We start from the raw sequence: 26,916 nt of genomic DNA, 5'->3' as shown, positions 1-26,916 counted from the left end.
CGTCATGTCTGTTTTTGCTCACTGTTATATCCTTAAATAGTGTTTGGCAGATAGTAGATACTCCAGATATTTACTGGTTTAAAGAAACAAAGGATTTTTTAAAAAACTGCCTAAGTTAACAGTCTTGATTCTGTTTACCATGAAGAATTTAGATTTAAAGTACTTTGGAGTAGGATAATACAAAACACCTTAAAGTGACTCTGTATGTCTGTGTGAGCACACACACACACCACACAGACACACACACTCTTCAGGTAACTCAGTTATTAATTTGGGGTCTCATATGTCATGGTTAATAATGCCTTTGTTTACTGCTTTACTGCTTTCATAGTGTTCACCATCTTCACAGAAACCTGGTAAGATGTTCCAGTTGAGTAGTATTTTCATCTTGTAGATGAAGATTGTTAGACGATTTCATGGTCACAGCTAATGAGTCATACGTAGAGTTGAAACTTCTAAAATTAATTTGTCTAAGCGCTGCGTTTTCTATTATCCCATCTATCTGTTTCGTCTACCCACAGAAAACTTTAAATTTTTTTCTGTCTCTCCCCCTCCCAATAGACTGCATCCCCACAACAAAGGGAAATGATGGATCAGGCAGCTGCTCAGTTAGCTCAGGACAATTGTGAATTAGCTTGCTGTTTTATTCAGAAGACTGCAGTAGAAAAAGCAGGCCCTGAGATGGACAAGAGATTAGCAACTGTAAGTGTTTAGCATTTGCCTTTTAAGTATTTTGTTTTTCCATTTAAGAAAGTGCCTCATAACAAGAACCTCAGTGACTTTTTTTGTTTGCAGGAATTTGAGCTGAGAAAACATGCTAGGCAAGAAGGGCGCAGGTACTGTGATCCTGTTGTGTTAACATACCAAGCTGAGCGGATGCCAGAGCAAATCAGGCTGAAAGTGAGAACTGGGGGCTCTGTCTCTCCCTGCCCCATCTTTGTTTTCTTTCTGTTCTTGTTGCTTAACTCCTCACCAGGACTAGGATAGGGGGTTTAAATGCTGTTTCTGAGAAAGCATTTCATTTCACTTAAAGGTTACCTGTGGAGAAGACATAGAAATAGCTTAGATGTGTCCTCTCCCCCTATTGTGGAAGTGCCTTTTAGTTTTTGTTTCCCAACTTGGTCTTCCCTTCTGATACTTCAGTTTTTATTGCTAGTTGTTTGTTGGTGAGAATACGATGTTGAGAAATTTTATCATTTTTACCAGCTGCACTGGAGAATTGCACTGACAGCATGGTCCTACTTGAGTCATTTCCCAGTGGAAAAGCTCTTAATTTATAAATAAGGGTGACTCTAACAGGTCTCAGGGAAATAGGAAACACTGAACTGTGTGCACGCACATGCATGCATATTCAGTCATGCTGTTAAATGTTGTAATGACTCCTGTGTCCCTTCTCAGAACCCCTGTGCTTACTCCCATGCAAAATTTCCACTTTGATAAAAAGGTTTCCCTTGATTGTGAAGAGGATCCTGTTAAAGTAAGTTTTCTTCTTCCAAGGTTGGTGGTGTGGACCCAAAGCAGCTGGCTGTTTATGAAGAGTTTGCACGCAATGTGCCTGGCTTCTTGCCTACAAATGATTTAAGTCAGCCCACAGGATTTTTAGCTCAGCCCATGAAGGTAAATACTCGTCTTGGATTAAATTGAGTAATTTACAGTTTAATTTGAATGTTTTTGTCAGTTAATCTATCACTGGTTCCCGGGAGCTTAAGTTATAGGGAAGAAAATTACCCATGGTTGTTGAGTTGTATAGATATTCTTTGTATCACATCAGCATGGCATTCGGGAATTTTTTTAAATCCATGAAGTTGATTTAACTTTCATGTTTGGCCTAACTAAAGGAATTTACGTGGTGACCTCATGGCTTCCCCTGTTCTTTGTAGAAACATTTCCTAAAAATTTGAAATGGTATTTACACAAAAGTTGAAAATGTAAGGGGAAACATTTTCCTTTTGAACCATTTGAAGATAGGTGCTGATCTTGATGGCACAGTCTCTTGAATCCTTTGGTCTGTGTTTCCTACAAAGACGTTCTGTGTGACCATTGTATAACTATTGAAATCAGGAAGTTAACGCTGATACCTTAGTATCATCTAATCCTTAGACCTAATTCAAGTTTTACCAAGTGTCCCAGTATTTTTTTTTTTTGTAGTAAAAGGACCTAAATCAGAATCACACATTTCAGGGAATTCCCTGGCGGTCCAGTGGATAGGACTCTGTGCTTGTACTGCGGGGGCCTGGGTTCGATCCCTGGTCAGGGAACTAAGATCCCGAAAGCTGTGTGGCGCCCCCCCCCCCCGCCCCCACAAAAAAAAAAAAGAAGAAGCACACATTTCATTTAGTTGTTATATTTAAAATTTTTCCCGCAGGTCAGTCTACTCCAGCTCCTTTTCTCATCTTCCCATGGCCTTCCCACTTTGATTACAGGCCAGTGATTTTATAGAATGACCTGATTTGGGTTTGTACAATATGTTCTCAGGAATAGATTCAGGTAGCACATCTTTGATAGTAATACTACAGAAATGATGCTGTGTTCTTATTCTGTCCTATTAGGTTTTGACAGTTGGCCTGAATACTATATTTTCATGGTTTGGATTATATACTTTCATAGGCTGCAGATTAGATGCTACAAGTGGTGCTGCTCTCAGCCTTTCCCATTATTTATCATGCTCTTTCATCACTTGATTGTATTGGTGTCAGCAAGGCTTTCCACTATCAAGTAAACAAATCACACCCCCACCAGTGCTTGCTTTGCACTGCACCACTTAGTGGCATCAAGACCAAACAGTTCAGGAAGGGGAATGGAAGAGCCCCTCCATGTTTTGATGAAAAAGAGAGAGAGAGAGAAAAAAATAAGGGTAGTTAATATACCAATAGACTTTTTAAAAAATATATTTATTTTTTTGGCTGCGTCAGGTCTTAGTTGCGGCACGCGGGATCTTTAATTGCGGCGCGGGTTCTTTGTTGTGGCGTGTGGATTTTCTCTCTCTAGTTGTGCGCATGCTCCAGGGCACGTGGGCTCTGTAGTTGCAGCACGCAGGCTCTCTCATTAAGGCTTGCTGGCTCAGTAGTTGTGGCATGCAGGCTTAGTTGCCCCATGGCATGAGGGATCTTATTTCCCTGACCAGGAATCGAACCCTTTCCCCCTGCATTGGAAGGCGGATTCTTTATCACTGGACCACCAGGGAAGTCCCCCAGTAGACTTTTTTTTTTTTAATTTTAATTTTATTTTTGGCTGCGTTGGGTCTTCGTTGCTGCACGTGGGCTTTTCTCTGGTTGCGGCGAGTGGGGGCTGCTCTTCGTTGCGGTGTGCGGGCTTCTCATTACGGTGGCTTCTCGTTGCAGAGCATGGGCTCTAGGCACACGGGCTTCAGTAGTTGTGGCACGCGGGCTCAGTAGTTGTGGCGCATGGGCTTAGTTGCTCCGTGGCATGTGGGATCTTCCCAGGCCAGGGCTGGAACCCGTATCCCCTGCATTGGCAGACGGATTCTTAACCACTGCACCACCAGGGAAGCCCCCCAATAGACTTTTAAATTGCTACCTGTGCCAGTGAAAAATCTTTAATTTTTTTCCTCTCTCTTTTTTTTCTTTCTCCCCTCTCTTTTTTTGGTTATTTCCTCCTCCAAAACAGCAAGCTTGGGCAACGGATGACGTAGCTCAGATTTATGATAAGTGCATTACAGAACTGGAGCAGCACCTTCACGCCATCCCACCAACTTTGGCCATGAACCCTCAAGCTCAGGCTCTTAGAAGTCTTTTGGAGGTTGTAGTATTATCTCGAAACTCTCGGGATGCCATAGCTGCTCTTGGATTGCTCCAGAAGGTTAGTTCTTAAACTGTTAATTTTAGAAGAAACTAGGTTTGTAAATATCTAGTGACCCGCACCATTATCTACTTAAGTTATGCTTAAAATTTTTTTAATTAATATAAAGCAAGTTGTGTTCTGTAATAAGCAGATGATTTTCTCCAGAGTAGAGTGTTGTAAATAGTTACAATAGTAAAGTGTGAAATCTTCTCTTTTTTCCATAAAGGTAAGATTTTCTGGAATTATGATTATGTAAGAAACTTTAAAAGATAGCCCTTTAGATTTTGAGGGACAGCTGATCCAAGTACTTGGGTAAGGGGTGGGGTATGGGGCAGCATTAGGTTATTACTGTGTAGGGACAGTGTCACCTTTCTTGACAGGGAAGCGCACTAAGCATGGACTACAAAGAACTCAGAGAGTGTGTGTGTTAGGCAAGTGAAAGGGATTTTAGTGAATGGAGAGATTGTTAACTTGTGGCTTTAGAAGGTATGTTGTACTTTGTATTAAGGTTTGGTTATTGACTTTGACAATTGGGCTGAATACTGTATTTTCCATGGATCTGAACACTTATTTTCTTCCATAGGCTGTAGAGGGCTTACTAGATGCCACCAGTGGTGCTGATGCTGACCTCCTGCTTCGATACAGAGAGTGCCACCTCTTGGTCTTAAAAGCTCTTCAAGATGGCCGAGCGTATGGGTCTCCATGGTGTAACAAGCAGATCACAAGGTCAGTAGCCATCTTAGAAGAGTAATATTTAGTGAACTGCTTTCTCACATACATGACCCTAAATACTGAGAATTGTTGAATGTTTGTTCTTTTTCCGTCTGGTGCCCATGATGGATACAGAAAACCAGTACCTTGTTTTGGGGAATAAATGATAGATCATGGATTTTAAAAGATTTTGGTGATTTCATAGAAGTGATGTTCGTAGAAGTGATGTTCATAAATAAATAATGTTTTAAATGGAATGCTTTGTTTTCTAGACTTCGAGAACAAAACTTGTGTTTTAACACTGGGTCGTCTGTTCTACTTCACTGGTTATTTTGAATCTTGAAAACTGATTTTTAGTTGGTTCTCAAGGCATCCTTAATTTGGAACAAGTTACCATTTAATAAAATGGGCTCTTTATTTTACCTGATATATAGTATGGTTAAGCCTTTATGAATAAAGAAATATTGACTTTTCTAGGTGCCTAATTGAGTGTCGGGATGAATATAAATATAATGTGGAGGCAGTGGAGTTGCTAATTCGCAATCATTTGGTCAATATGCAACAGTATGATCTTCACCTAGCTCAGGTATGGAAGGAATTAAACAGGAAAAGTGACCTCTGGTAGTTGGGAAGTGTGTTTGCTGTAAGTGCCGTCTCTCTTACATTGTGCTTTCTGTGTTGCCAGTCAATGGAGAATGGTTTAAACTACATGGCTGTGGCATTTGCTATGCAATTGGTAAAAATCCTGCTGGTGGATGAAAGGAGTGTTGCCCATGTAACTGAGGCAGATCTGTTCCACACCATTGAAACCCTCATGAGGATTAATGCTCACTCCAGAGGCAATGCTCCTGAAGGGTGAGAAGGAAATGCTTTGGGATTCTTGTGTATTCAGCAGTCTTTAAGAAATGACTGTATAGACTTAGTAACGTTACCTGTTATATAACTGCTTTACCTACCACATATGGTAAGCTTTGGTGAGGCCTAATATTGTCCCTTGAGATATGAAAGCTTAACTAGCTGCCAAGCCTTCTTGCTGTAGAGCAGTACGTACAGCACTAGATTTGGTGTCAGAGTCCTCTGTTTAAGGCCTGGCTCTGCTGCTGATTTTAGGCAAGTCCACTTACCCTCCCTAAGCCTGTGTCTTGTATAAAATGGAAATAATATCTTGAAGAACTGTTGAGAATTAAGATGAATAACACAAAGCATGGCACATAGTGGGCATGCAGGGAATAATTTTTTGACCACGAACATCAGCTCCATTTTCATTGGGCATCGTTTTGTTATCAAGAAGTGACTTAACTGAAGTCAGCCATTTGCACATTATGTCCTCATGAGTAAACAGATAATGAAGAAACCGAGGATAGTTTTGTTTAAATATGGGAATGGTAAAATTATCATCACTCTTGTGGTCTCTCTTAAATAAACAAATTGTCCAACTGTATGTCTGTGAAATCACAGCCATGAATAGACTGATTTTCATTCTGGATTTATTGTACTAGATTGCCCCAGCTGATGGAAGTAGTGAGATCCAACTATGAAGCAATGATTGATCGTGCTCATGGAGGCCCTAACTTTATGATGCATTCTGGGATCTCTCAAGCCTCAGAGTATGATGATCCTCCAGGCCTGAGGGAGAAGGCAGAGTATCTTCTGAGGGAATGGGTGAATCTCTACCATTCAGCAGCAGCTGGTCGTGACAGTACCAAAGCTTTCTCTGCGTTTGTTGGACAGGTAGAGCTTTTGGAAAGAAAGGTGCTTTTTATTCAACATAAGTAGGGTGTGATGCCTCCAATATTAAAGCTCAGTATTATGTACCTGTGGTCAGTTACCTCCATACTCATGTAAACCAAAAATGTCATCATCATTACTCTGTCAAATTAATACTATTTATTTTCCCATTATTGGTCACTAAGCAGTAAAGTCAACATTTCCCATCCCCTTTAGTTCTTTTTGTCCGATTTCAGTTGTCACAGCTACAAAGTACAATGGGTCAGGTAATGAATAATGAAACTACCAAATGTATATAGTAATTTTACCAGCTTGATAATCAGCAGTAATGGGATTACGGGCTAATCTGTACAGTTCTTATAATAGCCCATTTTAAAAAGTAAAATAATGAGTACCCTGGTGGTCTAGTGGTTAGGATTTGGTGCTTTCACTGCAGTGGCCTGGGTTCAGTCCCTGGTTGAGGGAACTAAGAATCCTGCAAGCCCTGAGGTACAGCCAAAAAAAATTTTTTTTATTTTCTAAATTAAGTACCTTATCTACCTAAAATAGCTTATTTCTGCAGTTTGACCATTGTATTTCTTCAAACTGAGACCAAAGCTTAGGTGTGCCACCAAAGAAAGATGCAAATTAGATCTATTATCAGATAAATGACAGTTGAATGTGGAAGAGCTGATTTGAATTTTAGAAGTTGTCAGGAATTGGATTTACTTTTCAAGATGACTAATTTCTTAGTAAATCATACTAAGTAAGTTTCTCCTTTAAAAGAATCGAGGGAATTATAAAAACATACCCTATTGAAAAGCTGTTACTGTATACTTACAGTTTGATTTCTGATTTGGATAGAGGAATTTCAAATCAATTGGTTTTTGTGGTCATTGATATTTCATGGGTATGGATGTGGCACCTGTCTCAGCTCTCTTGTTGGCTTATTTGCTCTTGTTCTCTCCATTTGAAAAAGATAATGTATTATACTTTTCTATTCTCTTTTGAATCCTTTTGAGAGTTCCTTTTTTCCTTTTCTGCTCCCTCTTGATCATAGCAGTCTATCATTTCTTTTCCCCCCGCTTAGTTTTTCAGATTTCATTGTACAAAAGTCTCTTTGCTGGCCTTCTGTTTTTCCTAGGGTATATTATTGTCAATTCAGCTGTGTTATTGCTTAGCAAGGGACATTTAAATTGTTTTAAAGTTTCCAAGATAATGGTCAAGTTTTCATTCTGGGCTTGGTTTCAGCACTGACCTCCCTCTGCAGCCTTAACGCTTGTTACACTGTCTTCTTTTTCTTCTTTCATACTAGCGAAATAACTTCTCTGTTCCACTTCCAAATCATATGTCATAAAATTTGTATTTTATCCTTTAAGTAAATTTGCCCTTTCTACTTTATCTTAATTTACATTAAAATAGCCAGGTATGATCTGTGAGCATTTTGCTTTGGTACTTACTTACTGTATAAATTAAATTATTATTTGATTCTCCTAGTGCAGCTAGTTGGAGTTTCAAAAACTTTGTTGTTATTGGTTAAGTCAGTTAGAAGAAATTATGTGAGAAACTAAAATATATGTAACTTAATCTCTTACTTGGGGGAAATACACATTGACCAGAAAGTCTTAATATGACTTAATGGTTTATTAAAAGTTGGTTTAATTTGCATAATTAACTTTTGAAATTATTGGCTATGGACTGCTGTTAAAAATTGCCATGTTATTATCTCAACTCCCGTCAAACTTAAAACTGAAGGAAATGTGTCATGGATCCTTAATGTAAAAGTCATTTCATGACCCCCCCCCCCTTTTTTTAACAAAGAATCAGAAATGTGACAATAGGATTGAATGAAAGAATACTTCTTACATGAAAATTAAAATTTTATTCATGTGTATTATCTCATTGTTCCTTGTAATGTTTTTGTTCCCTTGGTAGATGCACCAGCAAGGAATCCTGAAGACTGATGACCTCATAACAAGGTTCTTTCGTCTGTGTACTGAAATGTGTGTTGAAATCAGTTACCGTGCTCAGGCAGAGCAGCAGCACAATCCTGCTGCTAATCCCACCATGATCCGAGCCAAGTGCTATCACAACCTGGATGCCTTTGTCCGACTCATTGCACTGCTAGTAAAGCACTCAGGGGAGGCCACCAACACTGTCACAAAGATTAATCTGCTGAATAAGGTCTGAAATCCTTTCTTGCCTTAGTCTTTGCACTCTTGATGTCTGTATCAGTGGTTCTTAACCCTACAGGGCCCTCAAAACATTTTGTAATATCCCCTTTTCTGTCCAGATATTAAATTCATAGATAATATGTAAACATAATCACCGAATTTTAAAGGAAGAGTATGGTGCCTTAACTGAAAGACACCCCTCCCCTAAAACAAAATAAAAACATATAATGTATTTTCAGTATGTTAATGTTTAGTAATGAGTACACTAGAAAGTATTTAGGTAGTATGAGATTTTCCCCCATGTACAGAATCACTGTGAGTGAGATGGCTAGACATGTCCATTGATAAACAAAAATTGGTAACTCAAATACCATGAGTGACATTGCAGTTGTCTTGATTTTTCTAAAAGGAACAAAGCAGAATTTCTGTTTGATTTATGCAGTGGAATTGCTGGAAATTTGAATGTTAAGATAGTGCAAAAATGAACTTAAGAGCTTGGTCTCAGATAATTACAAATGGGTTCACATACATCCCCCACTGTTCAGTGATAAAGTCAAGTGGAATGCAGGATAGTTCTTAAATAATTCTGCAACCTAATAGCATACCTGACCTTCCATCTACTAAATGCCAAGAGAAGTATAAATCATTTGCCTCTTGTCACCTTTATGTCAGATCAGAAAAATTAGGTTGATTGTGTTAACGTGATAAAATACGATGTACCATGCTGATTTCTAGAGCTTTAGAAAAACTTGTGGAAAGTATACATGTCTAGTATACTTCCATATACAGGGGTATGGAGATTCAAAGAAACCATGCAAAATTCTGTAGGGCAAATCAAACCCCAGTGCATGGTCCCTTTGGCTACCAGTATGTAATTTTATATTTCCTTTCATGTGGGGCATAACGATGCAAGGTAAAAAAGCATGGCTAGACAGTGGTAAATGAATTATCTTCGTGATTTACAAGCTCTATAATCTGTGTGCTCTATAGGTCCTTGGTATAGTAGTGGGAGTTCTCCTGCAGGATCATGATGTTCGGCAAAGTGAATTTCAGCAGCTTCCCTACCATCGAATTTTTATCATGCTGCTCTTGGAACTCAATGCACCTGAGCATGTATTGGAAACCATTAATTTCCAGACACTTACAGCTTTCTGGTGAGTATTGTTGAATATAATACTGTTAAGGATTTCCTGTTAAGGATTTCTGTTGTAGTGTAGTAAAATTTGAGGAGTAGAACTTTAGTGGATTTGAGGCATGTTGATTCATTATGCAGCTTACATGTTGTCTACTTAATTATATTCATTTTTTTTTTAACCATATTTAAGCTTGTGCTTCTGACTAAGGTTTTCTTCTTTCAGCAACACATTCCACATCTTGAGGCCTACCAAAGCTCCTGGCTTTGTGTATGCTTGGCTTGAACTGATCTCCCATCGGATATTTATTGCAAGAATGCTGGCACATACGCCACAGCAGAAGGTGTGGCTGCAGTTTATCTCCTACAGATGACGACTGTAACTACCTGGGACTTATTAGCACTCTTGGTCATTCAGTAGTCATGGTACTTCTTTCAGGCTTAGTTGGGAGTTCTTATATTTAATGTGGAGTCAAGTCGTGGAGAAAGGCTTAACAAGTACTTGACTGCCTCTGCCTGAAAGCCATTCCTCAATGATTAGGGTACTGCTTCTCCAAGTTGTTGTGAGTCTCCTTATGTCAGTCTCTTAAGAGATTTTCAAAAAAAAAGTTGAAACCTTAGAGCACCTCTGTAGACAGCTATGTAAAACTCCGAGTAATGGAACTCAGAAACCTGCCAGTTTTACAGGTTCTCTAAATACTAAAGGCTCTCACATTCAGGGTTGAGGACCACTGGTCTCTACTGTATCTGAAAAATTCAGATCAAATTTGAGTAGAGAGTTTTTAGTCTTAACTGTGAATAAACAGCATGAGAAGTTTCTCTCCCATCTTGCAATTAAATGGCAAATGAGTACTCCAGGAAGTACCCTTGATTGACCCTTCAGATCAGGAGACTAACTACTGTGTGTTTAGCAAAAAAAAGAAAGTGAAATAATCCTTAAACGGATTTCATTTTGTTTGACAAATAAGTGCATTCCAGGAGGAGGGAAAATATATTGAATAAAAACTACTCCAAAATGAACATAATTGGTATAATTGGGATATGGTGAGGAGGCCACGTTTGGGTGAAAATAGAGGATTCATGTTGTAAATTGGATGAGGTTATTTGCCAGGAGTTGAGGAATTGGGAGTGGGAAAATAAATGATTGAGATCCAGGACTTAAAAGAAATTAAGAAAACAGACCCAGGTTTCTCAGTTGGCTACGTGTTTTGTGTTCTGTCTGAAAGTTCCTCCCCCTATTTAAAATGTTGCTATAGGCACAAGGACCTATATATATCCTGGAGTTTCTGGAGCCAGTTTGTTTCAAATATCCTTTCCCATTATCTCCATAATTTTGCTTACTCCTTTCTCGGGCCAGTCAGTCTTTAAGAGAGGTGCTAATGTCCATATTCTCTAGCTATATGAAAAGATAATAAAGTCACAGTGTAGCTGCTTGGGCAACGTTTTTGGTGGCAGGACGACAGCTGACTGAGGATAATTATGACTCATACATTTCTTCCTTTCAGGGATGGCCTATGTATGCACAGCTACTGATTGATTTGTTCAAATATTTAGCACCTTTCCTTAGAAATGTGGAACTCACCAAACCTATGCAAATCCTCTACAAGGTAATTAATTTGAAGTTCTAAAATTAAAATAATTAAAACTTAACACTTAAAGCAGTTAAAAACACTTAAACACTTCAGCTGGGAATATGAGGTCTAATGTTTGTTTTTATCATTAAGCTATACACACACACACACACACACACACACACAATTTATTTATTTTTGGCTGTGTTGGGTCTCCGTTGCTGCACGGGCTTTCCCTAGTTGTGTCAAGCAGGGGCTACTCTTTGTTGCGGTGCACGGGCTTCAGTAGTTGTGGCTTGTGGGCTGTAGAGCGCAGGCTCCATGGTTGTGGCACATGGGCTTAGTTGATCTGCAGCATGTGGGATCTTCCCGGACCAGGGTTCAAGCCCGGGTCCCCTGCATTGGCAGGCTGATTCTTAACCACTGCACCACCAGGGATGTCTCTAACATTAAGCTTTTAAAGTGTAACATATATTCAGAAAAGTACAAAAATCAAACATATTTGCATAACCAGTACTTGATCATAGGCATTCATACGTTCATATATGTGTATTTCAGTCATTTTGTCAGTTGTGCAGTAGGATCTCATTGTGGATTTAATTTGCATTTCCTTCATTGCTTAATGAGATTTTTGTGGCCATTTGGGTATCCTCCTTTTGTGATGTTCTTCCAGCCTTGTGCTCATATTCCTATTGGATTATCTGGGTTTTTCTTATTTATTTTAATACGGATTCTTTATTCTGGATGTAAGCCCTTTGTTGGTGTATATTCAAACATCAGCCCTTGTGGCTTGCCTTTTCACTCTGTTAAAAGTAATGTCTTGAGGGATAGAAGCTTTAAATTTAATGTAGTCAAAATTACCAGTTTTCTTCTTTTATTATATGTTGCTTTTTGTGTCTTGGGTAAGAAATCTTTGCCCATCTCAAATTGCATTCTGTTTTGCACGTGCCTGCCTCCTGCCCAAGAATCCATTAATTCTGGCTTTTACATTTACACTTAAAAAGAAAACTTTTTTTTTACTTCACTTAAATTCATAATAGTAAAAATGCTACTCCCATTTTCTTAATGTAGAAACAGCCAATGTTTTTCTTGTTTTTAAAAAATAGGGCACTTTAAGAGTGCTGCTGGTTCTTTTGCATGATTTCCCTGAGTTCCTTTGTGATTACCATTATGGATTCTGTGACGTGATCCCACCTAATTGTATCCAGCTAAGAAATCTGATCCTGAGTGCCTTTCCAAGAAACATGAGGCTCCCAGACCCATTCACTCCTAATCTGAAGGTAAAGTTCTAAACAGTTCAAGGAAAAGCAAGTTATATCTTAGTATTTTAGTCCTTTCTTTAGTAAGTGGGGTATTTGCTCTCCCCAGCACACAAACCTACAAGTTATTTGTTGGGTAAGGGTGCTCTTTGGGGGAAGCTGTCATGTTATTAAGCCTGATAAAGTATGATACTGCTGCTGCATATTGATTCACAGTATTCGTCTAGTTGCTGTTTTCAGTTTTGATATTAAATTTAGCTGTATTTACAGAACCTCAACCTAGATATTGGGCCAGTCATTTGCTGGGTGGCCCCAGTGGCACAGAATTGCAGAATAGACACTTGTAATGTCATATTTCACAGGTGTTTTGGATTTGTGTACTTGTGTTTTGTTTAAATTATCAGGAGAGAAGGGGACTGTTTTAAAAATCATACCACCCTGACATGGCTATTGTAATTTTTATCTTTTTTTTTTTTTTTTTTTACTCTTTTCACATGCATTTTTTTTTTTAAAGTAGCAAGTACAATGTCTTGTTCAGCTTGGGGCATCTTTTCAAAGACTAGGGCTCTTGGTGAGCAAGGAATCTCATTCTGTACTCTTGTTTTGAAATCCAATTCCAGGAAAAACACAATTAGTGGTATCAACTAGACTTCTCTACAAAAGGTACCTATCATGCCTTATTTTAAGAATGAGAAAATAGTATAGAATGAGAGATTACTATCATTTTGTATATGGGTACCTTTAATTAGAAGAATCTATTTCTTTAATTAAAGATGAGTAATAACACTGCTGTACAGCAGAAATTAATACAACATTGTGCTGTACTTCAATAAAAATTTCTTAAAAAGATTGATTACTCTTCAAGATGTAAAGTGTGTAACTTTAGAAGAATAATCCAACTACTTTCTAGCAGATACAGTTTGCTGTTAAGGCCTACAGATGCTTCTGATTATGATTCTTGTATTTGTTTGTGGCAGGTGGATATGTTGAGTGAAATTAACATTGCACCCCGGATTCTCACCAATTTTACTGGGGTGATGCCACCCCAGTTCAAAAAGGATTTGGATTCCTACCTTAAAACTCGATCACCTGTCACTTTTCTGTCTGATCTGCGGAGCAACCTACAGGTTAGTGGTTTGACTTAAAGTCTTGGTTGTGTCTTTCACTTTGTACGCACAGTCCTATGCATGGTCTCTTGAAAGTTAGTCTTTTCAACCTGCTTTAAAGGTTTTAAAGCACATTGTCATTTTTAATGGTTGGATGAGATTAACTGGATTATACATTTTACCAGTGACAAGCTATATAGCCTTGGAAGAGGCAGCCAGGGAATGGACTGGTTTTCTGTAAGAAAAGATTGCTGATAATCATCCCCTACTCCAAGACTCTTCTAAGTAAATGGATTCTGGTTCAATTTGCTGTATACAAATTGATTGAGGCTGTATTATCTTTCCAGTCTTTCCATACCAAGAAACCACGTTTTTCCTTCTCCAAATCTTTTTTATAAGTGAGATAGTGCAAATTTTGGCTTTATAAACTTTATTTTTGTGCTGTTAACTGTCAAAGCTTTGGTTTCCCAAGGGAAATCCTATTTCTTTTGACACAGCTACCCTTGTGCAAGTGTGTATTTGTTAAATAACCTCAGAAATTCAAGCAGATTTCTAAAATTTAAGTCACAGAGGATATTGGGAACAGTTCAGCTTTTCTATGAAAGGCATAAAAAGGGTTCTTAGAAATATTGGTGCCTAAATCCGATGCCTAAGTCAGGAGCTTTCTGTTTTGTTCATTTAGGTATCCAATGAGCCTGGTAATCGCTACAACCTCCAGCTCATTAATGCACTGGTGCTCTATGTAGGGACTCAGGCAATTGCACACATCCACAACAAGGGCAGCACACCTTCAATGAGCACGATCACCCACTCTGCTCACATGGACATCTTCCAGAACCTGGCTGTGGACTTGGACACTGAAGGTGAGTGAAGCCAGCTAGTTCTGAGAGTCAAGTTTTGTGCATTTTTTTGTCACAGTCTGGTCCCAAAAATACTTTAAGCCGCAATAGAGAATGTTCTGTCAGTATGGTTATGGGTCTGGCTGGTTATTTTATCTTGAATTCGATAGTATTTGCTCAATGCATAAGACACAGCAAAGCATAAAGGAAAAAAATCATCCAGAATCCTTACCGCATCAGTTAATATTTCAGTGTGTATGACTGTAGCATTTTTCTTTTTAGTGTGAAAATAAACATGTTCTTTTTACTAGCCTCTCTTTAAAAATAGGCTCACGTTACTTTTTTTGTTAGCCTGCCTTTTATCCCAACATTTACTGATGCCTCTTTGCCAGGCAATATGTTAAATATTAAATGTGTAAAGATTAATGAATAGAACTTCCCCTACCTGCTCTGCAAAAAGGTTCACAGTATAATCCTATTGTAGGTTTGCATCTTGCTTGGTTGAACTACCAATTTTGGTGTTCTGTATAGTAGGTGGTGACCAACGATATAGTCCTGCTCAGCCTAACACGCATACACTTTAGGAGGATGCCTACTTTTTTAACTTCGCTATGGATTTTTGAGAGGCTAATTTTGAGTATATACTACTTGCCTATTTGTAGGAGGGGGTTTGAGGCAGCTTAAAATCAAGATTTAACACAAATGAATACCATTACGTCCAGAGCCCAACAAAAAAAGTGGATAGCCTTTAAGTGTTAAAGCTCACTGTGATGGCCTTACAAACCTCAGTAATATCAAGCAGAGGGAGACAACCAAATCCAATTAATACTTATTCCAATAAAGTTTAAACTAGCATTTCTTCAAGTATAGTCTGGGAACCCTTAGTGGATTATCCCCAAGACCCTTATAGAAGGGTCGTGAGGGACTTCCCTGGTGGTCCAGTGGGTAAGACTCCATGCTTCCAATGCAGGGGACCCTGGTTTGATCCCGGGTTGGGGAACTAGATCCCACATGCATGCAGCAACTAAGGAGCTGGCATGCTGCAACTAAGGCCCAGTGCAGCCAAAATATATAATATTTTTTAAAAAAGAAGGGCTGTGGGGTTAAAACTATTTTAATAATAAAAAGACATTTGCTTTTTTTCACACAATTGTCAGAAGTGTACAGTGACAGTTTCCAGAGGCCACATGAAATAACCATACTGGAACAGATTGAACATAAGGGCAGAAATGAGAATCCAGCAGAATGTGAAAGTGACACTCTTCTCTAAGTTTCTTGGGGGGAACTACTTTATTTTTTATTAACAGGTTATATTAATATGCTATTAACAGGTTATATTAATATGCAGTAGGTCTCTTATTTTTAAATAGACTAATTTTTTTAACTACAATTTTTTTTAATGTGAAAAATAGTGAAATAAAACCCACAGAAATGAAATCTGGGGCCCTGAGCACCGCTGGTTGAAACCAAAGGATAATTTGAGAACCTATATCAGAAATGCAAATCCAGCCAGTCAGAATGATTTGTCTTCTCACATTGGCCTTTCAGAGCAAATTCTCGCTAAGCTGGGTTTTCTTAATATCTAGGTCGGTATCTCTTCTTGAATGCAATTGCAAATCAGCTGCGGTACCCAAATAGCCACACTCACTACTTCAGCTGCACCATGCTCTACCTTTTTGCAGAGGCCAACACTGAAGCTATCCAAGAACAGATCACAAGGTAAGAGAGGTCTGTTTTTCAGAGGGTTCTAAATGGAGCCTCTTCCCCTTTATTATGAATTCTGAGTGTTTTTTCCCCTATGCATTCCATGTTCACTGAGCATCTTAAATGTGTTAAATAGTTGTGAACGAAATGGGCATGGTTCTGCCCTCCTGCTAATTAGTCTGATGGATGCAAAAAAAATCACAAGTAGAGAATTATTAATCACTGATGAAACAAAAAGTTTTCAACAAAAGGCACAGCATTTTGATAGATCAGTTTTTCTCAGGTGGTGGTGTCAGCATATTTAACCAGTCCTGAAACACCGAGGCCTTTTAAAGGCCATGTTAAAGAACTTAGACTTGTCATTACCTCTGGGTTGGAAGGTTTTAAGCAGGAGAAATAACAGGATCATACGTGTGTTTTACTGACAATAGTTAGGAATCTGTTGCAGATTGCTTGGACTATGTACAGCACTGGAGATCAGGAAATGGGTACATCCTAGTGAGAGAGATATACACAAACTTAAAAAACTGGACCAGACTTGTTAAACTTGCCCCTTCACCTAATAGATTCTGAGCATTAGTATTCCTTAGGTTTAATATACTAAAAATTAACTAGTTTTATTATTAGATGTTTAGATGGTAAAAGCCCTATTTGGTGGACTATATAAAGCTTTAGTGAACTTCCTTGAACTTAAATCTTTGTTCTTGTGCTTTATTACATCCTTAGGGTAAATTTAGAAGTACAATCGGTTAGATCAGGGGATGTGAAGAATTATCCCACCCAATTTACATATGTACTACTAGTAGTAAAATTCTTATTTCCTATTTACTTTCATTGAGTATGTATTCTTCAAGTGATTATCTTCTCTGTGTCATGTAATCTATTATCTATCCTTTACCTTAACTTAGTCTTGTAGGCTCAGTAATGGGAAGAGGAGGGATTCAAACCCATGTTTGTTATGTAATTTCTAGAATCTACCTTCATTTAACCATTCTATAGAAAAGACTTAATCCACCTGCCTTTTGTAAAGCTAACAACTTTTGCATGTAGTGTAATAATCAGGGGAAAAGTGTTAGGAAAAAAGACAAATGGAGAGGTGGTCGTGAATTTGTATGTTTCTCTGTGCATTGACTAACTTTTTCTTCCCTTCTCCAGGGTTCTTTTGGAACGGTTGATTGTAAATAGGCCACATCCTTGGGGTCTTCTTATTACCTTCATTGAGCTGATTAAAAATCCAGCGTTTAAGTTCTGGAACCACGAGTTTGTACACTGTGCCCCAGAAATTGAAAAGTGAGTTAAAAGTAATTTTTAAATTGTTACATTCTTAAGACAGAAGAATGAGAATCATCTGATGGCTCCAGCTTGGGTGGGTGATTAAAGAAGGCCATAGTAACCAAAATTAGTAAGACGCAAGGTTTTAGTCAGGCCTGAAGTTTTCTCACAAACTTGTTAACTGTCTCCATTCTTCAGGTTATTCCAGTCTGTCGCACAGTGCTGCATGGGACAAAAGCAGGCTCAGCAAGTAATGGAAGGGACAGGTGCCAGTTAGATGGAACCACATCTTTGTTGTAAATTTGTCAGCCTGGAGGTCCCACTGTACCAAGTTCATAAACTGGCTGAAGATCCTTTCAGCTCTTCCTGACTTTTCCAGCCCTTTGGTCTCGGGTATCTGCCCCAATTACTGTTTGGGTCAGCTTCCTGTCTACTTGGACACGTTCCAAATTTAAATGCATTTTTTTGACTCCTGGCCAACATTTAGAAGATGCTGTGAATATCATTTTGAACTTGTGTAAATATATGAAAGAGAAAACCTTTGTCTGGAACTTCTTGGGTTTGTGCAAAAATGTGTCCAAGGCAAGTAGATAAACTGGTGGTACCTATTTCCCAGCTTATAAATTGAAGAGGCTGCTGATGCCATGCACTTGTTGGGGGCGGGGGGGCATAGCTCCATGTCATCTGACATTCCTGGTGTCCCAAAGAATAGCAGGAAAGCCAGTTTAAATACTATGTGACTTATTTTTTTTAAATATGGATGGGGACCTTGAAAATCACAGAGTTGTTAAAAAATGTGGATGTGTAGAATTTGGTATGCCAGGAAACATGGGAAGAGTTCACAATTGAGATCCCGTGGATTTTTATTTTGCCTCTTCCCCAAATCTAAAGCTGGCTGTTGGCAGAGCATCATTTTCTCTTTTCTGCTGGAGAACACATCCCCTTGGGCCCTGTGAGACACTTCTTTTTATAAAGGGAAGCCAAACCAGGCCTAAAGTTCCCCCATCTCTCTCCTGATAACTTGTAAACTGTGCCGAAAGGAATCAAATATTATGAATTGCCCTTCCCCATTATCCCAATGAATGGCCATACAGACTAAGCTGAACAACAACAAAGTCAAAAGGACCAATACAGCCCCTTTTGTAAGGATTATGAATGTTTTGTAAATGTATTGGTCCATGTGTTGTATTTTGTAGCCTTCCTAGTTCCTGGGCTTTAGCTTCCCTACTTCTTGTATGTGTATGCATACTGTAGTCGAACATTAAAGTCATGACACACACACGAGTCCACTGTGCCTTTCTCAGTAGCGGCCAGTGCTGGTGGTGAGGAGGAAAGTGGACCACCCAGCCTTCCCATTGGGGCCACTGGGGAACACCAACTTTTGCTGAATGGTAGGTTTTCCCACTACCAATTTGGCATCTTTAAACAAGGAAGTGATTTTTGTGTAGTGGTGTTTGCCTTTTCCTTTCCAACAACAGTGAAAAATTATTGGAGCAGGTTTCTATAATTAAACAATTTCAAAATGCCCATTTAAAAACATCCTTTACCCCCATGGTGTTTCAATATTAACATCTTTATTGGAGTATATAATTGCTTTACAACGTTAGATATAATTTTTAAAAGAAAAGGAGTAGGTATATATTTAAAACTTACCTAATATATACCTTACCTTTCATGACTGTCAAGTTTTATGGCCAGAGAGGACAAAAAGGTTCAAGATTAAATAGTAGAAATCTTACATGGGGACTTGAATGTCATTGATGTCTTAAGGGTGAGTTGTGCCATCTAGGCTGCTTAAGGAATTTAAACAATTGCTCAGAGTCCCAGTGACACAGCTTATTAAATCCTCCGACAGGAAAGAGTTGTTAACTAAGGGAAAGTGACTTTTGTTCAAAATAGACCTGGATTTGAACCAGGTCTACTTTCAAAGTCCATGTTATTAAATGCCAGACTACAACAAAATGTTATCATTATCACATTTCTGCTAACTTTGGATCAAGCTGAGAACCAAAGAGCTATAAAATTTAGTAGTGTTCATAACAATAAGCAGCAGTTCCCACGTCTACTGTTCCCAAATCCTTCAGCATGTCACTTTTTTTTTTTTTTTTTTTTTGCGGTACACGGGCCTCTCACCACTGTGGCCTCTCCCGTTGCGGGGCACAGGCTCTGGACGCAGAGGCCCATCGGCCATGGCTCACGGGCCTAGGCGCTCCACAGCATTTGGGATCTTCCCGGACCGGGGCATGAACCTGTGTCCCCTGCTTCAGCAGGCGGACTCTCAACCACTGTGCCACCAGGGAAGCCCAGCATGTCACTCTTACCTTGGAATTCATCCTAGACAACAGTTTTGCTACTTTTCCTTTTGGTATTTAGTGTGAAATGCAAAACAAAAGGTCCAAATTATCCTTTTCAAGCATCAATGTGTGCCAGCTTAGCAGAAAGTTCTTCTCCTGGACATTCCTTCAGGAAAAAGGGAACCTGCTAATTAGTCAGTTCCAACAATTGGTGTAAGATCATCTTCTGACCATAACGAACCTGTAAGGCTTGCTGTTCCCTCCAGCTGAGTGTGGCGTAGACCTCCTTACTACTGAGTAAATCTTGCTCAGTTTTTAAGTCTGTGGCATAGGTTTGCAGGGTCAACAAAACACTGTCCCGAAGAAGCTGTCTCCATGATGCTTTGAGTTTGGGGATATTTGTGATTGTCAGGCTGTCCTCTTCCCTTTTATCGTCTCCCCATCCATCCTGGTCTTTAAATTCTCTGAACTCCTCAGCAGCCATGCACAGTACCTAGAAGCAACCATGGGGCCCTTTACTTGCGTATTTCCGAAATTGATTTAGAGAAGCCAACCTGTCCTGACAGCATTTAGGTGTCCTCTCCATCCATGCCACCCTTCCTCGCACCTAGATCTAAAATACTTATTTTGAGCATTTACCTTGAGTGTCATGGCCAGTTCCTCTTCTGTCAGCACTTCTTCCCGCCCAATCACAAAGGCTCCCTCTTCCCCTACCATCTCCAGTTTGCATAAGAAATCCCAGCGTTCATACAGTAGGAGCCTTTCAGCTTCAACTTTCGTTCCTGTAGGCAGAAAGTACTGGTGTGAAAGTCAGTATACCCAAGAGCTCATTTCTCCTTAGTCTACAAAAAGGGAGCAACTACTATTGGCAGAGCACCTGGGGCAGGGATGGAGACACACACCAGTGTCCAAGGTTTAATCACTCACCCTGCAACGCTGCTTCACGAACCGTCACCATCTGAATGTCAGCCGTGTCATCCGTGTTGTCAGGATACGGTTCAGTAAAACCATACATGTGAATCAACTGCCAGTTAGCCATTTGCCCATAAGTGTTGAAAATCTCATGGCCTTTAGGAATGGGCTGAGTGGCCACCATCCGAAGACAATTCTGGGGTGGAAGGGAGAAGCTGGGGCCAGGCCCTTCCCAGGCCAGCCTCATGAAGGTTACTTCCCTCCTAGGAGGGTACAGTTCCCTCCAGCAGGTATAGTTCAGTGATGGGACTGACACTATACCTACCAACATTCTACCTTTAGTTCTTGTTAAGATCCTGTACTGCAGAACAAAACTGGTGAGGCTTAAAGGTCAAAGGTCATCCCAATGGTTTAGTAGGTAATCTTCGCTCAGACATCTCACAAACACTTAAAAAGTTGCTAGCTGGCTTCCCTGGTGACGCAGCGGTTGAGAGTCCGCCTGCCGATGCAGGGGACACGGGTTCCGTACCCTGGTCTGGGAGGATCCCGCGTACCGCAGAGCGGCTGGGCCCGTGAGCCATGGCCGCTGAGCCTGTGCGTATGGAGCCTGTGCTCCGCGGCGGGAGAGGTCACAGCAGTGAGAGGCCCACGTATCGCAAAAAAGAAAAAAGTTGCTAGCTTTGGAGACTTCTCTGGTGGTCCAGTGGTTAAGAATCCACCTTCCAATGCAGGGGACGCAGGTTCAATCCCTGGTGAGGGAACTAAGATCCCACATGCCACGGGGCAACAAAGCCCACACACCACAACTAGAGAGAAGCCTGTGCACAGCAACAAAGAGCCCGCGTGACACAACTAAGACCCGACACAGCCAAAAAGTTGCTAGCTTTACAAAAATGAAGAATTAGGCACTTCCCTGCAGTCCAGTGGTTAAGACTGCTGGGGCCCAGTTTCAGTCCCTGGGCGCGGGGAACTAGGCTCTGTGCAGTGTGGCAAAAATCAAAAACAAAACCCAAAAAAACAAGATCAAAGTAGGAACAGCAAGTGGACACATGCTTTTAAAAGTAATAGCCAGGGACTTCCCTGGTGGCACAGTGGTTAAGAATCTGCCTGCCAATGCAGGGGACACGCGTTCGATCCCTGGTCCGGGAAGATCCTACATGCCATGGAGCAACTAAACCCGTGCACCACAACTACTGAGCCTGCGCTCTAGAGCCCGTAAGCCACAACTACTGAGCCCATCTGCCTAGAGCCCGTCTTCCACAATGAGACGCCCACACACAACGAACAGTAGCCTCCCGCATGCTGCAACTAGAGAAAGCCTGCATGCAGCAACAGACCCAACACAGCCAAAAATAAATTTATTTTAAACAGCCATTTCCTAATTTTTAACCCCATAAACTTAGATCTTTTTTTGCAACTTTCCACTTAGCAAATAGAATTGATACAGCCTTGGCATCATCTTAAACTGGTCTTACGAACATCCCCTCCTGTGAAAAGTATTGACGCTATGGCTGTTCCAGATTGCTGTCCACAGGGCCCGGAAACAATCTTGGCTCACTGGCACTGCACAGAACAACCAACCTATAGAACCAAATCAATGAGGGTGCAAGGTTTATCGGAGGATTAACCCCAGCTTTCTTGGAAGGTTTTGAGATGTTTTCAGTTCAGGCGGTTTCGGTGGAATACGCAAAGTACACAGAGGAGGAGATAATTCCACCTACACATTTTTAGTATGAGGGGAATGGAGTCTGTTTAGCTCAACTGCCAGGCCAGCGTAAGTAACACACCGGTTTGAATCACATGCCCAATCATCAATGCACATAAAAACAAGAACTGGGACAGATCCACTCACTGGAGAGTATTCTAGATTGGCATTGTGATTGGCTAAGTGGTTTAGTACGTCTGCAGCAGGCACCATCAAAGGGGAGTTTGGCTCCTTTTCATCATCCTCCTCTTCCTCCAGTGGTTCCTGAAAGCTACCACAGAGAGAACTTTGCTAAAGCCCAATGCAGGGTGAGAGGCGAGTGGGGTTCACTGTTCTTTCCCTTCTAGTCCCTCAACAGAGTTCTAAAAAAAGGGTCCTTTTTATGGCTCCGCTCACTGACCTGTAGGCCATCACAAGAGCCACGAGCTGGCGGTAGAGTTCCAGAGAGCGAACCCTGGGGCTGAAAAGATCGGGGTGGGCTTCCATGAAGGGCAGCACGATGGAATAATACTCGCTGCGGATGCTGGCCAAATCCTTCTCCACAGCCTCGGGTACGCCGGTGCCCTGCAGCAATCGCCGGCGCTCCTCCTCTGGCCTGCAGTGACACCCCCACCCAGGTTCTTCACACCACCTACCGGGACTAGCGCTTGGAACCCGTGTCCCAAGGGCAGGGCGGTTCGAGCCAGGCTACCTACGGTGCTGCCCCTCCTACGGCTCTCACCAGAACATGGGGTGCTCCAAGCGGCCCAACTCGGGCCACAGCGCAAAGTAGGGGCTCCAGGGCGAGGCCGGGGCCTGCAGCTCGTGCAGCAGCGCCAGCAGCAGCGGCACCCATCCCGACGGGCTCTGCAGCGCGCCTCGCTCTGAGGGAGACCAAGAGGTTAGGGCCCCGGCCGGCCCCGCAGGCCCGCCTCGGCGTCCCACCCCCGCCGGCGTGCCCACCTCGCTCCAGCAGGCCGCTGATTGAGCAGGTGTGCTGCGACAGGAGTGCGGCCCGCGGCACCGCGAACAGCAGCTCCCCGGGCTGCACGCTCTCCCGAGCCACCATGCCGTAGCCGGCCACCGTGCCCTGCCGGCTCACCGCCACCTGAGCAGGGAGAGCGGCCGGTCAGAGTTAGACCGCGCCCGCTTCCCCGCCGCGCCCGCCTCCACCCCGCCCCCCACTCACCTTGGGACTCAGCTCCAGTCCTACCCGCCGGCACCAGCTCAGGAAGCTGGCCACCGGGGCCGGGTCCTCGCTGCCCGCAAGCCCTGCCACCTGAGATAAGCAAGCGCAGTGGCGTTGCCCCGCCCGGAAGAGCTCGCTGGGGGCGGAGAAGACGGCGGCGCGCGCGCGCGGAGAAAGGGCCGGGGTTGGGGGAGGGGATGTGGAGTGCGGCAAATGACCCGCGGCTGGCCGCGCAGCCGCGTGCGGGACGGCGCTGCGGACGGGGAAGCGGCGAGGCGCGGCGGAGAGGGGGGCTCCTGCGCCTGCCGCCACAACTCACCCGCCGGCGCTTCGCCTGGGTCGCCATGGTCCAAGGCCGCGCAGCCCCGCGACTCCGCAGCCCACCGCAGGCGCTTCCGGCGTCCGGGGGCAGGACTCTCAGGGGCGGGGCCTATGTTCCCGCCCCGAAACCACGTGATGTTCGTTTCGGCTTCCACGCGGAAGAAGAGTGAGGGTTTGTTTGCACCTGGTCGTACAAGCCCTGTTGAAAACATCCTTGAGGCCGGGTCTCCCCACTTGGGTTAAGAAAGCGTGCCGCCGGGTGCAGGAAGATGTGTCCCCTTGCCGCCTTGAGCCTGGTCTGAGCCAGGCACAACCCTTCCCAGTCTTGGTCTGTGACAGCTGAGACCCCTGGGGGTAGAAGTCCGGTTGAAGTGCAAAATCCCATTTCTGGATGAGAAGGGAAGGCCTCGCGGGAGGCCGGCTGGGTGCGCAATTAGAGCAGTTTGTGCAAGTGTTGCGGAGTTGTGTGGTCAGGGCGCCCAGAACTACTGATAGAATAGACCCGCTCAGTTTTTCATCTTCTGCGTAGCACATGGAGGGGCTTATTTTTATTTACTTGCTGCTTTAGTTGCTGACACACAGCAGGAACTCAATATCTATTTATTGGATAAATGGCTGAGTAAATGAATCAAACGGTGGTTAAACATGGGGAAATATCATGCCGTTAAATTTAAGGAAATGAGGCAACGAATATAGAGGTTACAGGTCTGGGTTTTGAAGTCAAATACTGTCAAGGCCACCTCCCAGCTTGGCCTCTTATTAAGGCAAATTCAGTTTCCTCAACTGTGAAACTAAGATAATTAGTATCTACCCTATGGAATTAATGTAAGGATTGGTAAGATAATGTGACAAGACATGGAAATACATAGATGGAAATGCCTGTTTTCACTCTGAACGGTCAACCCCACCTAAACCCAAGAAGCACCAGCCTCACCAGCTTAAACATTCTGTCTCTTCCAAAGCTTCTCATGATGGGCATGGCATCACCATACTCAAATTCTTAGTTTCTTTATTAGTTTTTCAGCACAGTTAACTCTTTCTACGTTGACAAGGGTTTTTGTTTTACATTTTGTCATCTCAAAGTCTCATGACATCAGGCACCAGAATACACAAAAGTAGGCTCTTCACTTTGTACAGAGAAGAAAGTAACAAATTCCATTAATAGTTCACTTTGACCAAAGAAGACACAACCTCCAATGGAAAGCCACACGCCGGAGTACCCAATATACATATATATATATATAATGTATAGATATTTATAGATCTCATCTGAAAGAACACGGGAAAAAAAATCCAAGATTCACAGCGCTATCTACAGTAAGAGGGATTAATTCTACCAGCTTTTCAAACAGTCACATTCTATATTCAAAGGAAGCACGTGAGTGAATAGAACTAACAGACACTCCACTGGGCCCTATAATGGCTTAAGCTGACAGAAGGGGGTGATGTGTGCCAAGGAAATGTGGATGCAGGTGTCCCCTCAGCCCCACACACACCCACCCACCCTCCACAGCCCTGCATTTTTCATTGCTCCCCGCCCTCTTCTCTTTTTTACTCGTTTGAGGGCTTGTGGCAACTGATTTAGGCTCAGAGACAAATGGCTTCTGGTTCCTGGGCCAGGAGATTCTACCCAGTAAGGTGGATGAACAGGAAATATATGGCACAGCCCTGGGCTTCAGCTGGCTGGAAGGGGGTGGGGTGTGTGGGGAGCCTTTCTCCTCTGCCTGGCCCTTGTTCACTTCAGGAAACGTTACCTCCCACCCCAGGACCCAGCAAGCCCCAGCCTGGGCCTACTCCAAATGGCTAGGATGGTGATTTGGGACTGCCAAGTCCTGCTATCTTGGGCCAGTTTTCTCCAAATGAACTCTCTCAGTGATGCCTACGTGAAACATTGTAATAGCTTGACTAGAACTCTCCCTAGAAATGTTTCCAGTGGCCTTGGCCATGCTGCTGCTGATTAAGCTGTCCTCCATGGAACCTAGGGGTGAAAAGGGGGTCTCTGGGGGAACTCTATAGGAACTGTGAGCCACCACTGCCTGCTGGATTCCAAAGACAGTCACCACGAAGTTCTCAGAGGCGTACCCAACACTCAAAGGCTATCCCAGCCTTTAACCTCAGCCCTAGTCAGCTCCCTAGAGGCAGAGGACCAGGTGACTTTCTGCCTCAGGGCCTTGGCTCAGAAACGGGACAGGGCCAGGAGGCGGCAGACTGTGGGCTGGGACAGTCTGTGGGGTTCCTGCGTTCAAGGTCCTCTGTGTTCTGTCTTCCTTGGGCAGAGAAACCCCTTTCAGCCCCTACCTGCCTGGCCCTACAGCACCAGAGAGCACCAGGAAAACTGCTGTCTGGTAGAAGCGCCCCCTTGTGGCTACTGTTCAGATGATTGTCACGGGTGCTAAAATCAGAAACAGATGTGCTTGATGGTGGGGCTCGGGGGTGGGAAAGGGGCCTGCAGAGCTCCAGGGCTCCTGCCTGAGTGCTCCCTGCTGCTGTCTCCTGGTTCTCATGCCAGTGCCTGAGCTGGACCCTGCGTTCCTGCTGTCCCAGCACCTACCGTCTCAAAACCCCATCCCACCTTCAAACCTGCCTGCTTTAGGGGGTCAACCCATGCTTTCTTTAATCCAGCATATTATCCTGGATCCTGGCCAGAGAAGGACTCAAAGTCTTCCCTTAGCTAATCTCCTGCCCTGGAGCCCTGCCCTGACCGTGCCTGGGCCTTGGGGAACTGGAAGAGAGGGTGTAAGTCAGGCAAGTTAACGAGGTGAGGGGGGGGAGGGGAGGAGTGAGCCCCTCAAACCATCTGGAGACTGTTCCACTGCAGCATCTAGGACGGATCCCCTCATCTTTGTAAACAAAAGAAAAGTAACCGCATTTCCTCCCCTTCACCCTCGCAAAAATAAACTAAAGGGGAAATGAGCTGCACAAGGATGGCAGTGGGACGTCGATGCAGGTTGGGGGGCAGGTGAGCATCTTCGTGGGACCAGGGGCTTCAACAGGACACCTCCATGGTGTGGTTGACCTGGCCCAGCCCCTCACTGCTCTCTGAGTGGGTGCAGGCCTGCGGGCGGCTGCCGTCCACCGAGCTGGCGCTGGTGAGGGACGAGGTTCGAGAGCGGGCGAGACGGGTCATGCTGGCCGAGGGCACTGCAGACAGAGAGGGCACCGGGGGTGAGGACCAGCAGGCGGGGCTGGGCGCAGGCAGGCGGGAGAAGGATTTACGCAAGCAAAGCGGCCAGCGAGACC

The 26,916-nt window shown here is 42.9% G+C and overlaps 3 protein-coding genes across 11 annotated transcripts in view; 1 reads left to right on the top strand and 2 right to left on the bottom strand.

Annotated features, from left to right (window-relative positions):
- CNOT1 (CCR4-NOT transcription complex subunit 1) overlaps nt 1-17,814 on the top strand; it is a 101,607-nt gene extending 83,793 nt beyond the window's left edge. For both annotated transcript variants that reach the window (XM_007468322.1, XM_007468321.1), the window contains exons 32-49: nt 562-702; nt 796-900; nt 1,498-1,617; nt 3,628-3,819; nt 4,385-4,527; nt 4,990-5,098; nt 5,198-5,367; nt 6,012-6,243; nt 8,155-8,403; nt 9,384-9,547; nt 9,752-9,869; nt 11,031-11,132; nt 12,203-12,376; nt 13,333-13,482; nt 14,144-14,324; nt 15,887-16,019; nt 17,160-17,294; nt 17,475-17,814. In XM_007468322.1, the coding sequence (XP_007468384.1) occupies nt 562-702; nt 796-900; nt 1,498-1,617; nt 3,628-3,819; nt 4,385-4,527; nt 4,990-5,098; nt 5,198-5,367; nt 6,012-6,243; nt 8,155-8,403; nt 9,384-9,547; nt 9,752-9,869; nt 11,031-11,132; nt 12,203-12,376; nt 13,333-13,482; nt 14,144-14,324; nt 15,887-16,019; nt 17,160-17,294; nt 17,475-17,553 (2,697 nt within the window). In that variant the 3' untranslated portion in view covers nt 17,554-17,814. The remainder of the gene's footprint in view (nt 1-561; nt 703-795; nt 901-1,497; nt 1,618-3,627; nt 3,820-4,384; nt 4,528-4,989; nt 5,099-5,197; nt 5,368-6,011; nt 6,244-8,154; nt 8,404-9,383; nt 9,548-9,751; nt 9,870-11,030; nt 11,133-12,202; nt 12,377-13,332; nt 13,483-14,143; nt 14,325-15,886; nt 16,020-17,159; nt 17,295-17,474) is intronic.
- A 1,773-nt stretch (nt 17,815-19,587) lies between these two features.
- On the bottom strand, nt 19,588-23,701 carry SETD6 (SET domain containing 6, protein lysine methyltransferase). The gene is made up of 9 exons (XM_007468320.1): nt 23,675-23,701; nt 23,356-23,445; nt 23,130-23,274; nt 22,909-23,050; nt 22,588-22,782; nt 22,335-22,458; nt 20,498-20,678; nt 20,210-20,352; nt 19,588-20,063 (listed from the first exon to the last, which is right to left on the bottom strand). The coding sequence occupies exons 1-9, from the start codon at nt 23,699-23,701 to the stop codon at nt 19,758-19,760; spliced, it is 1,353 nt and encodes a 450-aa protein (XP_007468382.1). The 3' UTR covers nt 19,588-19,757.
- Nucleotides 23,702-26,344: 2,643 nt separating this feature from the next.
- Nucleotides 26,345-26,916, bottom strand: part of NDRG4 (NDRG family member 4) — a 42,980-nt gene continuing 42,408 nt past the window's right edge. For 5 of the 8 annotated variants that reach the window (XM_007468313.1, XM_007468319.1, XM_007468317.1 and 2 more), the window contains one exon: nt 26,345-26,817. In XM_007468313.1, the coding sequence (XP_007468375.1) occupies nt 26,663-26,817 (155 nt within the window). In that variant the 3' untranslated portion in view covers nt 26,345-26,662. The remainder of the gene's footprint in view (nt 26,818-26,916) is intronic. The other 3 variants (XM_007468312.1, XM_007468318.1, XM_007468316.1) reach the window with 1 other exon arrangement.

The sequence above is a fragment of the Lipotes vexillifer genome, unplaced genomic scaffold (assembly GCF_000442215.2).
Source record: "Lipotes vexillifer unplaced genomic scaffold, Lipotes_vexillifer_v1.1 scaffold1347, whole genome shotgun sequence".
In the NCBI taxonomy this organism is placed as follows: Eukaryota; Metazoa; Chordata; class Mammalia; order Artiodactyla; family Lipotidae; genus Lipotes; species Lipotes vexillifer.
Note: the sequence above shows the minus strand (reverse complement) of the source record. Positions and strands in the feature narration are given on the sequence as shown.